This window comes from Gorilla gorilla, chromosome 11 (genome assembly GCF_029281585.2).
Source record: "Gorilla gorilla gorilla isolate KB3781 chromosome 11, NHGRI_mGorGor1-v2.1_pri, whole genome shotgun sequence".
Taxonomy (NCBI): Eukaryota; Metazoa; Chordata; class Mammalia; order Primates; family Hominidae; genus Gorilla; species Gorilla gorilla.
In genome coordinates, this window is record NC_073235.2 from 75,294,828 (window position 1) to 75,308,782 (window position 13,955).

The 13,955-nt window shown below is 42.0% G+C and overlaps 1 protein-coding gene across 3 annotated transcripts in view; it reads left to right on the forward strand.

The window, feature by feature from the left end:
* Nucleotides 1-13,955, forward strand: part of RAPGEF4 (Rap guanine nucleotide exchange factor 4) — a 314,193-nt gene that overhangs the window by 66,987 nt on the left and 233,251 nt on the right. For all 3 annotated transcript variants that reach the window (XM_019022605.4, XM_019022603.4, XM_019022604.4), the window contains exon 4: nt 12,774-12,920. Coding sequence is in view for 2 of the 3 variants with exons in the window: in XM_019022603.4 (XP_018878148.3) it covers nt 12,774-12,920 (147 nt within the window). In the remaining variant the exon portion in view is untranslated. The remainder of the gene's footprint in view (nt 1-12,773; nt 12,921-13,955) is intronic.

Below are 13,955 nucleotides of genomic sequence, written 5' to 3' on the forward strand. Positions count from 1 at the left end.
AGGCGCCTATGACAGGAGGCTATGTGCCCAGTGTGTCACAAGCATTATCCCACCAGCACTCACCACACTGCCCTCCCCTTAGTGCTGTGGTTTGTCTCATTTTAGAGGCTAGATATTCAACAGCTTGCCCAAGGTCACAAAGCTGCTGGGTATCTGGGCTAGTTCTTTGTGATTCTGGGGCTCAATGCTTGCCCATTGTGGTTGTATAGGTGCCAACCAGAAGGACGGGAAGGGGAAGGAAGAGAGGTGGGGGGCTGAGCCAGCCGTTAAGGAATAAGGAATGCAGGGAGGAGCTTTCCCCTTGCAGCTTCTCCAACTCCCACCTGGGTGTCTGATGCAGCTCTGAGCCCCACAGCCCTCCCCTCTAAGCCCACTGCCCAGGTGCTGTTGGAGGCAATCCTCCTCCCACCCTCTCTTTGATCTGGTGATGCACAGTGAAAGGGGTGTGGCCCTCCCTCCAAAGGGCATCTGGATTAGAGGGTGGGGTAGATAAGTGTAGGTGATAGGGAGGGAAAGTGAAGTACACTGTGTACAAGATGGAGGCAAAATGGTTAGAACTGATGGTGATGGGATGTGGAGGTGTAGAGAGAAAGGGAGGCTCCTGACTTGGGTGAAGTGGTGGACAGTGATGCTACTAATGGAAATGGGAATACATGAGGGAGACCACCTTTCCCAGATTCTGCGATAGTATTTTATGCTATACATTTATTAGGTATGTATATTAGTCCATTTTCATGCTGCTCAGAAAGACATACCTGAGACTGGGCAATTTACAAAAGAAATAAGTTTATTGGACTTATAGTTCCACATGGCTAGAGAGACCTCACAATCATGGCAGAAGGCAAGGATGAGCAAGTCACATCTTACATGGATGGCGGCAGGCAAAGAGAGCTTGTGCAGGGAAAATCCCATCTTTAAAACTGTCAGATCTTGTGAGATTCATTCACTATCAGAGAACAGTACAGGAAAGACCCACCCCCATAATTCAATTACCTTCCACCAGGTTCTTCCTGCAACACATGGGAATTGTGGGAGTTATAATTCAAGATGAGATTTAGGTGAGGACACAGCCAAACCATATAATTCCATCCCTGGCCACTACCAAATCTCATGTCCTCACATTTCAAAACCAATCATGCCTTCCTAACAGTCTCCCAAAGTCTTAATTCATTTCAGCATTAACTCAAAAGTCCACAGTCCAATGTCTTATCTGAGACAAGGCAAGTCCCTTCTGCCTATGAGCGTGTAAAATTAAAAGCAACTTAGTTACTTCCTAGATACAATGGGGGTACAGGCATTGGTTAAATACAGCCATTCCAAATGGGAGAAATTGGCCAAAATAAAGGCTACAGGCCCCATGCAAGTCTGAAATCCAGCAGGGCAGTCAAATCTTAAAGCTCCAAAATGATCTCCTTTGACTCTATGTCTCATATTCAGGTCATGCTGATGCAAGAGGTGGAAGGCGTGTTCCCATCGTCTTGGGCAGCTTGGTCCCTATGGCTTTGCAGAGTATAGCCTCCCTTCTGGTTGCTTTCATGGGCTGGCATTGAGTGTATGCGGCTTTTCCAGGTGCACGGTGCAAGCTGTTGGTGGATCTACCATTCTGGTATCTGGAGGATACCAGCTGTTTTCACAGCTCCACTAGGTGGTTCCCCAGTAGGGACTCTGTGTGGGGGCTCTGACCCCACGTTTCCCTTCCGCACTGCCCTAGCAGACATTCTCCATGAAAGCCTCGTCCCTGCAGCAAACTTCTGCCTGGACATCCATGCATTTCCATACATCCTCTGAAATCTAAGCAGAGGTTCCCAAACCTCAATTCTTGACTTCTGTACACCTGCAGGCTCAACACCACATGGAAGCTGCCAAGGCTTGGGGCTTGCACCCTCTGAAGCCATGGCCCGAGCTGTACCTTGGCCCCTTTTGGTCATGGCTGGAGTGGCTAGGATGCAGGGCACCAAGTTCCTAGGCTGCACATAGCACCAGTGCCCTGGGCTTGGCCCGTGAAACCATTTTTTCCTCCTAGGCCTCTGGGCCTGTGATGGGAGGGGCCGCCATGAAGATCTCTGACATGTCCTAGAGACATTTTCCCCATTGTCTTGGGGAGTAACATTTGGCTCCCTGTTACTTATGCAAATTTCTGTAGCTGGCTTGAATTTCTTCTCAGAAAATGGGATTTCATTTTCTATCACATTGTCAGGCTGCAAATTTTCCAAACTTTTATGCTCTGCCTCCCTTATAAAACTGAATGCCTTTAACAGCACCCAAGTCACCTCTTGAATGCTTTGCTGCGTAGAAATTTCTTCTGCCAGAAACCCTAAATCATCTCTCTCAAGTTCAAAGTTCCACAAATCTCTAGGGTAGGGACAAAATGCCACCAGTGTCTTTGCTAAAACATAACAAGAGCCACCTTTGCTCCAGTTCCCAACAAGTTCCTCATCTCCATCTGAGACTATCATGAGAACAGTGCAGAAAAGACCTGCCCCCATAATTCAATTTCCTTCCACCAGTTCCTCCCATGACATGTGGGAATTGTGGGAGTTACAATTCAAGATGAGATTTGGGTGGGGACACAGCCAAACTGTATCAGTATGAGCGATTTGATGGAATTTTTTCTGAAAAAAAAATCAACCTCTTTCTTGCATATGGTGGTAGAAAGATATATCTGTATATAAATTTCAATAATACATGGGGTGTAACTATTCTATTTGACTCAAATTCATATTGCCTTCCTGTTTCAAGTTAATATTACTTTTTCTCCCTTCTTGTCATTCCCTTATATTTTTTACTGTCTAGGTTAAAAAACACACAGCTTCTTCTGTGTAATTGGTTTAGCAAATTCTTCCTGAATTTTTTGAATACTGGGTTGAGGGTCCTACTTATTTTTCATCAGCAATATACCCAGAGCATGTAGTAGTAACTGTTCATTTACAGAGCATTTCAGGAACTTTCTTTGGTTTGAGCCTACCCTGTTTGGGAAACAGCTATGCTGTTTCTTGCTTAGTGCCTGATGCCTGAGTGGCTGTTCAGGATGACGCAGTGGTGAGCCTGGGAACGGGGAGTACCTGGCCTCCTGAGCCCATCCAGCATTCTGCCCCTGCTCTCCTGTGCTTTAGGCAGTGCGTGCAGTCATTCCCTGGGGAATCTGCAAAGCCTGCAAGGCATCTGCTCCCAAGGGCACCTGCTCACAAGCTCCTCCAGTGTCCGTAGTGGGGTGGAGAGGGGTGATGGGGATCCTTTTTTGCCCCTGGATTGCTGAAGCCTAAAATTATATATTAAAAAAAGTCATGATTCTACATTTCAGAGAAGTATTAACTACAGACATTTCGATGAGTGCTGATGTACACTTCAGGCCCTCTCTTAGGAAGGGAGGATGGAGAAAAAAGCTATCGGGCTGCAGGACTGGAATGGCTCACCTTCCAGTGTCACCCCTGGTCAGCCCACCCACCAGAATAGCCAGAAGTTGGCCGTTGTAGGAGGTGTGAGTTGCAGGCTGACTGGGCCTTACCCCATGGGTCTTCTCTGGGCCCAGGAAGCATCAGATAGTGGCATGGATTCCTGCTGAGCAGGGGAACCCACTGCTTTCCCCTCTCACAGTCAGGCCCTTTCCAGGCAGGTCCCAGGACCACACGTTGCTTCTTCTCTTTGTTTTCCTCTCAGTCAAGTTTCCCTAATTCAAGGCTTCAAGAGACTGGAGGGGAGACAATGGTCCCTGGACGGGAGGGACGGTGGACTCTGTCTGCCTCTCGGAGACCCTCCCTTAGGAGCTGGGGCTCCATTGCTTTCATTTCTTTTGTTACTGCCTTGAAAACGTGTTTGTCCTAAGAATTGTAGGAAATGCATAGATTATTCTGCCCCTATTACTTTCAGGAACTTTTAAAGGCTGACAAATCCTTGTAATTATCTTTCTATAAATTATATTTATTTCACTACTCTATAAAATGAAACCTACTGCAACACTCTTACCACTATGCGTAATTGTCAGAGGCATCTCTCCCAGCTTAGACACCCTTCCTGCCTTAGCCATTCTTCATCTTAACCCAAGGAAAAGAGCACCAAGAAGGGGACCTGCCCACAGACCACTTCATCCTCCTAAGGTGTCCCAACCTGGCTGACATGTTCACGTAGATTTCCACTGGGAACATCCACTTGGCCTCTATCAAGGATTAATCCTTCCATTTCGCCAATAATATCTGTCCCCACCTTCAGTCTCTTGCCTAAGCCTAACCAGGACACATCCACCTCCAGATCCCCACCGCTGTACTCGTCTGCACAAGATCCTCTCCTGTCTTGGTGCCTGTGTAACTTAAAAGTTACATAGGGCTAAAAGTCAGATATTTTGCCTTCCCACTAGAATGAATAATACTATGGGTGTATTTTTTCTCAGTAATATTTTAATCGATTTAGGGTTAGAGATGAACATCGGGACAAGTTATAAGCAATAAATAACAAGCTTAAAAACAATAAATAGGGTTATAAATCTCATTGTATCAGATATTATCCAGCTGTGTGTGTGTGTGTGTGTGTGTGTGTGTGTGTGTGTGTGTGTGTGTTTACTTCAGAGACAGAGAGAAAGGGAGAGAGAAGGTCCTGTTTTTCTCTGCAGATTTTGTAAGTGAGGGGCTTTTTTGGCATAGTAAGTATCAAAATCCTAGATATATATAAGATTTTAAATTAATCTTTACCTCTCAAAAAGTAAAAAGGCTTTTCCAGTCATAGGAAAGAAGAATTTCAAATGGCTGCTGACAGAATAAAGTTTATATTGCAAGATAGAAAATGGATGGTTTATTAATTCTTTAAAACCTTTACATCTCTATCACAGATGCCTATTGAAAGCATTAGTATTTACCCAATGCAACCCACGGTGGTTAAATTCAGAACTCCTTTGAAATTCTATTGCCACTTAATTGGCTGTGGGTATGCACAGTTAGCTTACTTGTAAATTGGGGATAATAGCTCTTATCTTAAATGAGCTGATGTATGTAAAGCACTTAGTACAAAGCCTGGGATAGAGGCAGAGGGTCTGTGCTTTTTGAAATTACCATTTCAAGAAAAGTTGGTTGCAATGACTGCAATGCTGTTGTTTTATCACAAGAGGGCAGTGCCAGAATAGAAAACACAGGAAATGTACTTGGGATTTGAAACAGTAGAAGTTTAACAATATTGTTCAGCCATTTCATGGATCAGAGAATCCGGGCTACACTTGGCCTTGGTCATCACTTAATTTCATCCCCTCATCTATCACTGTGAAATTATCTGGCACATTTTAGCTCAATTTCAGAAAAAAATCTCATACTAGTTTTCTCCCTAAAGTAAAATAATATGCTTTTATTTGCCTTCTCTTTTTTCCTTCTACAGTAACAAATGTTTTTAAGCATTGCATTTTTGTTTACAAAATTTGAAGAACATGTGTGTTTCGTTGTAATGCAGATCTCTCTACCTTTGTCTGTCTTTCTCTCTTTGCCTCTCTGATTCTTCTATTCACTCATTTCACTCCGTTATTTTCAAACAGAGAACACTGCCATCATTGGAAACATTTTTTTTCTGAGCACATTTATTGAGCCCATAAAACGTAAAAGGTGCCAAGTCCACAGCAGTTGTTTGTAATCTCCTCCTACTTGTCTATGCTCAGGTCAGGCTATTTGTTAGGAGCTGATTGGGAGTTTATTGAGCATCCTGCATCCTGCATTTAGTTTTGTTGCTGTGTAATTCTTTGTTTGGGTGGTTGGATGCAAAACTGCGTCACAATGCTGGACAGACTGGCTCTCCACTGAAATGAGGCTGGCCTCCCTGATTCAGTTACCAGAATGCTAATGCTAGTCCATTCTCATCAAACCTTCCTGCGGCCGGCTTGCCTGATCTTGTTAAGCTTTGTTGAACATGCTGATTCCAGGGATGTGTTCTAAAAGTAACAGACCTTGTCTTTGCTGTTTGTTAGAAAACACATTTGCCTGAGAAGTATTTTGCCCTCTTGATTTGGCAGGAAATGCTTCTGCAGCACATACAATCTAACATCTTGACAAATTAAGAGATTGGGTTCCATTTAATTTTATTACTTAAGATGACTTGGAGAACCCAGTAAATTCCAGCACTAAATTCAAGTTCGTGAAATAATCCCAGGTGCTGTGAAACTTAATGGCAAATATTGCCTGTAGGCCTAAAATAAAACTTATAAAAATATTTGCCTTGTTAGAATTTATGTTCACACCTGTGAATAGCCACTGCAGTCCAGCCTGGGCAACATAGCAAGACCTCATCTCTAAGAAAGAAAAAAATATGTTTCTGTCTCCACACATTTAAAGGACCAATTATTTTTCCCTTGGTGTTAACTCAATATATGTCCAAAACAATAAATTTGCCATGAGACAATGAACTCTTCTTGAGCCATGAATATGGAAGTGAGTTAAATGTGCATAATAAGATGATCTGATAGCCCTGGAAATTACAGTGCAATTTTTAGAAAATCTTGATGTACTTACCACAGAGAATTCTTATGTCTGTTTAATTGATTGTTAGCTATTTTAAATTCCATCAGAATACCTACAACTTGTGTAAGTTGGATTTCAGCTGATGCTTATAGACATTATTTATTTGCAAGGCACAAGTGCCTTAGCTTGAATACCAGTCTTAGTTATCAGTGGCACATAACCATTGGCTTTCTTAACACCATTCCCATTTCCATACTGTTTACTATATTTACAATGAAACAAAACACCTCATATGAGAATGTCTGCTTTAAGAAAACCCAGTGTACCATAACTCAGACATACAAACCAGATAAATTAAGAGGTGATTAGTTGCAGTACAAAAGGATTCTTTGATTTATAGCAGTTTGTCGGAAGGGCACCTTTGAATACGAGCTCCCCCAGAGAGCTGAAGTGTTTTGCAGATCATTCAATCCACTTGACATCCAGACTAGGGGACAGAGAAACTTGGAATTTAAGTGTTGAAAGCCATCATTAGTTGAAGATTAACAAAATGAATATAGAGATTCTCTATTATTTAAATGATAGAAAAAAACTGCTTTGCTTCTTGGAAATATGGATAACCCATACATGTTTGTGACTAAGTTAGAAATAATAATTTCCATTATTTATGGAGCACCTGTTATGTGCCAGAAACTATACAGCACTGTAATGGACTCTGTGTATTACTTTATTTTGATTTAATACTGCTAATGATATTACAAGTAAGATTGTGCCCATTTTACAAATGAAGATACTGAGGCTCTGGGGAGCATTTTGCCCAAAGCCCACAGGTCGGTCATTGGCAGAGATAAGTTTTGAATTAAGTCTACCAAGGCCGGTGGCTTTTCCACTCTGCTGCTTCCAGGGGATTTTCCCTGCTGAGCATTGAGTGTTCTGATGGTGGGTAGCCTCCACATGGGAGTCCTTTGCCTGATGCCCTGCCTTCCAGCATGGGCGGCTTCATTGACATCTTTATTAACTTACCTAATGCCAGCTTTTATGAATGAAGTTAACTGGACCCTGCATATCCCACTGAAAACACTGTGCCAAGACAGTGCTCATGACCTAACTTCAGCTGGTGCCTGGCTGGGTAAAGGAGAAGAACCTGGAATCTGGGGGGCATCCATGATGGAGGTGGGAAATATCTCAAGGGCATGTTCAGGCAGCACTGGGCAGGAGGGGCAGAGGAAGCAGGAAGGTGGCGTGACACAGCCCCCAGGTTAGTGTGGGGAGGGGCCAAGGCTGGTCTAACCAGGGGTAGCATGATGAGACTTGGCCTGCTGATGGGAGGGAGTCAAAAGCAGGCCCAATGGTGGAGATGGGCAGTGGGCAGGCTGCCTAAGAAGTCTGGCCACAGAAGGACTGCCAGAGAGGAACTGGGACCCAGGAAGGGCTGTCAAGACAGGATACTGTCACTTTGAGAAGAATTAGGGTACCCAGCAGGTTATCAAGGCAGAGACTCTGAAAGACAGAAACTCAGTTTCTCCAGCCAGGGTCAGAACTCAGTTATTAGAACTGGGACACAGGATCAGAGTGGGAAAAGCAGAAATGCCGATTTTATTTTATTTTTTTAGAGACAGAGTCTTGCTGTGACTCTCAGGCTGGAGTGCAATGCTGGGATCATAGCCTACTGTAACTTTGAGCTCCTGGAATTAAGGGATCCTCCTGCCTCACCCTCTTGAGTAGCTGGGACCATAGGCAAACACCAATATGCCTGGCTAATTTTTAATTTATTTTTTAGAGATGGGGGGTCTCACTATGTTGCCCAGGCTGGTCTTAAATTCCTGGCTTCAAGCAAGCCCCTCACCTCCTCTCCACCAAGTGCTGGTATAACAGGAATGAATGATTCAATTCAATTCTTAATTACCTGTTTATGATTGTTTAAATTTCCCCTAATGAATAAGAGGATTGCCTGGGATGGATTTGATCCTCTAAGGAGGATCAAGTGGATGTCAATATTGGAATTGGAAGATTAGAAGAGGAGCAATGCCAAATGTTTTATGTTTTCCTAATGATTTGGACTTATTTGGTATTCAATAAATACACAGATTGGCTGACTGAAATAAGAATCAATATAAATTAAATTGGTACCTTAACAGATTTTCCAACTGAACCTTGGCTAAGAGGTACTTATACTTACTAGGACAATCTAAAAAGTATGTGGGTAGATCATTAGACTGACTAGTTTCTGATCTCAGCTCTTCTACTTACTAGCCATCGTCTTGGGCAAGTCACTGAATATCCTTGAGCCTGATTTGCTCAACCTATAAAATAGCAATAGTACTACTGATATTGCTGGATCGTGTTAGTAAGAGTGTCTGCAATTTATTAAGCATTTGTTTTGAGTCAGACACTATGCAAAGCAGTTTAAATACATTATCTCATTCACCTGTTGTGAGGAATAAATGAGGCATCGTCATTGAGACACTTGGCCAGTGTGTGGCCCAGTTCCCACTCACACACATGCAGATCAACCTGCATGCTGCTGCACAATGGGACTAAGGATGGGTGGATAATTAAGTAAGGAGGTCTGTGTTTTAGAAGGAGGGGAAGGAGTGATCCAGTGGACTGAGAGATGAGATAGCTGGATCAGATTGGAGGAAAAAGCCAGATGGCATGTCGGTGATATGCCAGAGGCGATTTTGTGTGTGTGTTCCCATCAGCCCTTGTTATCTAGTAGAATTGATCTCAGGTAACCCAGTATGTTTTCCTAACAGAATGAAGTCTTCCCATGTGTCACCCAAAACATACTGCCCTTACAGTGTGTCTGATGCAAGTGGTAAGTGACACTCTGGCCTCTGTCCTTATTACAGAAGTCTCTTTGGGAGTGCTGGTTTGGTCCAGTACCTCCCCAGAGGTCTCAGTGCAATTTAGGACCCACGGCCATCTTGGCTCACCCACCTCCTTGTTTTCGGTTTCCCCAGAAGCAGACCTGGAGAAAAGAATTTGGCTACAAGTGGTTTTTTAGAGATGATCTTGGGAAATATGATAACAGAATGGGAAAATTAGACAAAGAAGGAAGGAAAGCCTATCAAAGTGTTCTAATAAGAGCATTTCCACTGTAGGCAACTGGACTCACTCCTTCAGGGGGCCTGCTAAGAAACTGTGAAGGGCAAGGAAGCTGGGGTGTTTATCTTCCCACTCTCATGTCCTACCACTGTCATGGCAATGGTTGCCCCTTTAAGGCATTAACTGCCTAGCACTCTGCCCTCAGGCAGAGCAAGGGTGCAGATGCTCGAGGTGGCACACGGCACAGAGCCATCCAGAAAGCTACCGATGACATCAGGGGTGAGTGCAGAATCTGGCAGGGCTCCAGCAGCATCTGCTAAACCACCATCACATATTGAAGTCAGGTTTTTAAATCTTTACTTCTCTTTTGAAAGTTCTCAAAACAAAGTGCAATCTTATCACAAAATAGGACATTCCTTCACTGTTACCATTTCATGTTCCCTGCATAGGTGCTGATTGCTTTCATCAGTCTCTGTGTTACTGTAAACATCTTCTTTCAGATGGCCTCGCTGAATATTAATCTGCAAATGAGCAGAAAATTAATAAAAGTACTCTTTTGAATAGTCCCTATTAAATAAGTATTGAGACATGAGCAGTATGTATAAGCGTAAAAGAAATGGTTACGTTACATCCAGAAACAGACACTTTCAGCAGCAGGTGAAGGCAGGCATTAAGCCCATCTACAGGGTTTCAGACTTGGAATCCTGACCCGTGGAGATCTGGTTAGATGTTAGTGTGGATATCTAAGAGTGCTTCTTCTACATCCACTCACATTCATCCTGTCCATTCTTAATCTACCTTTCATCATACATGCTGAGCAACATATATTGGTTCTGCTAAGTGAGAGAACGTTTGGATGTCAATTTCTTTATTTGAAAATTACTCTCGCAGCACATTGCAAGGCCCTGCCTGTGATTTAAATGTAAATAAGGGCTAGCACCCATAGACTGTAAAGATAGTGAATAGTCTTCAGGGTGAAAATGTTCTTCTTGGCACCTTCTATTTCTCTGTGCCCAATTATCCCAATGCCCAACCATACCTCCCAAATTCATTCAGATTTCTAAGTAAATTTGTCCTAAAAAATACTCTGAATCTGCTGAAAGTTTGAACTTGCAAACCATACTCCTTTCAGGTGAGGTTTTCCAGTCCTACTTTTAAGATCTTATCTTGTAATTTGTGACTCCTTGTCCTTAAATTTGAGTGGACGCAGTGTGACAGAGAAGATCTGGAAAGGACTGATCCCATACTTAATTCTGGTAGAAGAATTGATTCCTGAAACAAGCCCAGAGTGCTTGAGCTGATGACTGCAGCTGGGTACTCACTGGCATGGTTTTCCCCTTACAGAGGTGGTCCTGACACAGAAATACACCAAGGAGTACAGTTGGCAGCACTACCGTGATGAAATTTTGTTGTATGTGATAAAGGCATGAGTCAGGTTGAAATCTCCTGGGAAAATCCAAGAGAAATCCAATCTTGTGTCTTTATTACAAGAGTTGATTATTGGCGAAAGACAGGCTCACGTGTGTCTCCCAGCCTCTGTATTTCCTTGTGTACTGTTTGGTGACAAACTACTCGTGTCAGGGATGGGAGGTGATAAAGAAGACTGATTAATCCATAAACTGTACAGCTAGCTCAGGAATAACTGAGAGCATCCTAGTTCTTTTGCATTATACTTCGCAAATAACCTTATATATGTAAAATATGTGGATGATGTTAGTGGTATTACTTAGGGTCCATTTCAGCTTTTTAAGACATGCTGGAAAGTAAAAATTAGGCAAAAGAATTCTTTCCGAAGGGTTCAGGTGATAGAAAAATGAAATAGGCTGGTGGGAACTTCAGGGAACCTGCTATTCCAGAGAATTGTGAAAGTCTGTGATTTATCATAATCTATCTTGTGTTTTTACTAGCATTTAAAAATTGCTCAGAGAGACCTAACTCACTGACTATTGATGTTTCAGTTCTGGGGATATTTTTGAGTGAATTTGTTTGCAGTTGCCTTTCTGCGGAATTTATTAGCAGGCTTTTCTTAACTTCTTCCCTGATCTTTTATTCTTTTCTGAGATATTATTGATTTTATTTTCCCTAACATAATTTTATATGGTAATATCTGTGCAGAAGCAGTTTGCTATGGTTGAAGGAACTGGATTCTTATGGGCATTTGTCTTAGTAATGTGATTACAGAGTCACTAACTTCATCTTAATAACATTTGCCTATTATCGTATATTAGATGCATGAAAGGAAAACTAGGCTTTCTAACTCAGAGGATTACCCTTGTGTGTCTCCCTTAGTTTATAATGCCTTACAAAATTAATGTCCAGGTGATTTTGAGTGGCTATTTGTATTATTTGAAGCTAGTTAGGATTAAATCCAAACATTATCACCAGTGTTGCATGCAGAGAGGAAATTACTTTTTTTGGTACACCTTAAGAAACTTTTAAATCATTGATTCATGACATTTTATAAGCTAGTCACACCGTACTTCATCGGATGCTGTTTTTACTCTGTTGTGGCTGCAGGAGGCAGCATGATACAAAAATCTTGTAAACTTATAGTCAGATTTGGTTAGAATCTGGCCACACTGCTTATCAACTGTGTGAACTGGGGCTGTGTAGATCCACCACTCTGACCCTCAGTTTCCTCATCTTGTCAAGACAGACAGTGCCAGTTTCTTATTTAAATATTGTAACTGCACTCTCTAACTTAAAAAAAGAAAACAACTGAGCTCAGCTTCGATAGATTTCTTCTCTTTTCTGAAAACAGATAGTAGTTGTATAAAAAGGTAAGATTCCTGCTGGCAGCTTTATTCATAATATCCTCAAAGTAGAAACAACCCAAATGTCCACCAGCAGGAGGATGATAAGCAAATTGAAGCACTCCCATGTTATGGGAAACTACTCATGAATAAAAGGAAGAATCTATGGATCCATGCAACAACATGGATGAATCTTACAGACATTATGTTGAGCAAAAAAGAAGCCAGGCACAAACAGGAGAATATCGTCTGACTTCTTTTACATGAAGTTCTAAAACAGGCAAAATTCTTTCATGACAGAAATCAGAACAAGTTATCTGAGTGTCTTGCCTGGAAAGGGGCATGAGGGGACTTTTGGGGTTGATAGAAATGTTCTGTCTTGATCTGGTTGGTAATTACTCCAGTATATATATTTGTCAAGACTTGTTGAACTATGCAATTAAATTGGGTGTTTTGCCTTGTACAAATTATACTTCAGTTAAAGAAAAGAAAACACCTACCCATTAGATGTTTAATTTTCTAATGACTAGTTTTTTGGGATCCTCAGGATGCTGTGACCATCTGTACCCTGGGAATTGGGACGGCCTTTGGAGAGTCCATTCTGGACAACACACCCCGCCATGCAACCATCGTTACCAGGGAGAGCAGTGAACTGCTCCGCATCGAGCAGAAGGACTTCAAGGCACTATGGGAGGTGAGCCCTAAGGCTTCTTTGTCAATTAATGCAGTTTCAGAAAAGAAAGGGAGCTGCCACATGGATAATGGCATTACAGTCAAGCCTTAATGTGTTCTCTTCTGAGCTGGTAGATGGAATTTAATTTTCAAAACTTGTTTTTGAAATGAGTGAGTGAAAAAGCCATTTTGACACAAGACATCCTTTTTTTTGTTTAATTTAGTGCTTGCTCAATTTTCTGTAGTTTGACATACCTTATAATTATTTCTTGAATGACCATAGAGTGTTTTATGTATTTTCTCCCTTCTTTTCTACAGATGTATTCTTAACCAGGGAACAAAATACTTTGACATTTTCTTTTGCATTTTAAAAATCATCATTGACATGTTCCCTGGGAAAGTGGAATGAATGGGGTTAACATCTGCTTCATTTAAATGCTTTTAAAAATGATGTGCCCTATAATAAGATATGAGAAATGGAGGTACATAAAGATGTCTGGTTACTTGCCAACTTCAAAATGCATAGGTGGCACAGCAGTGGATGGATGCAACTGGTCCTAGTGGCTTTTGCATTTATCAATGCTTACCAGAGCCCCTTAAAGTATTGCACTCATTTACAAGAAGTATGAGGAATAAATCATCTTATATGCAGTCATGGCAGATAGAGCACTTATAAAGGCCCAGCTAAGCCTTGCATCTTTTACACTCGTTCTTTTCAGTTCTTTAAGCCTCTGATTTTAACCTGCTCCTCGTCTTTTTCCTTAGCTCAGTATGTCCAAGTGTTAAACCATCAGGCTGCAGGCTTCGCCACTGGTCCCAGTGTGGCTAAGATTTTAAACTTGATCTAAAAAGAATTTTGTGTAATCAAATAGTTTCCTCCAGAGCCAAACAAATGGCAGATGCATTAAGGGAGCCAACCTGCAGGTGAATGAGTGATGCTTTGCCTTAAAAGTCATGCAAAGCCTTGGAAGGCCTTGGTGGTGAAACCTGTTACTTTTATTCTTGGCAGTAGTGAATAAATTGTGAGGTTACTTGTTTGAAATATTTCTCTTAGAAA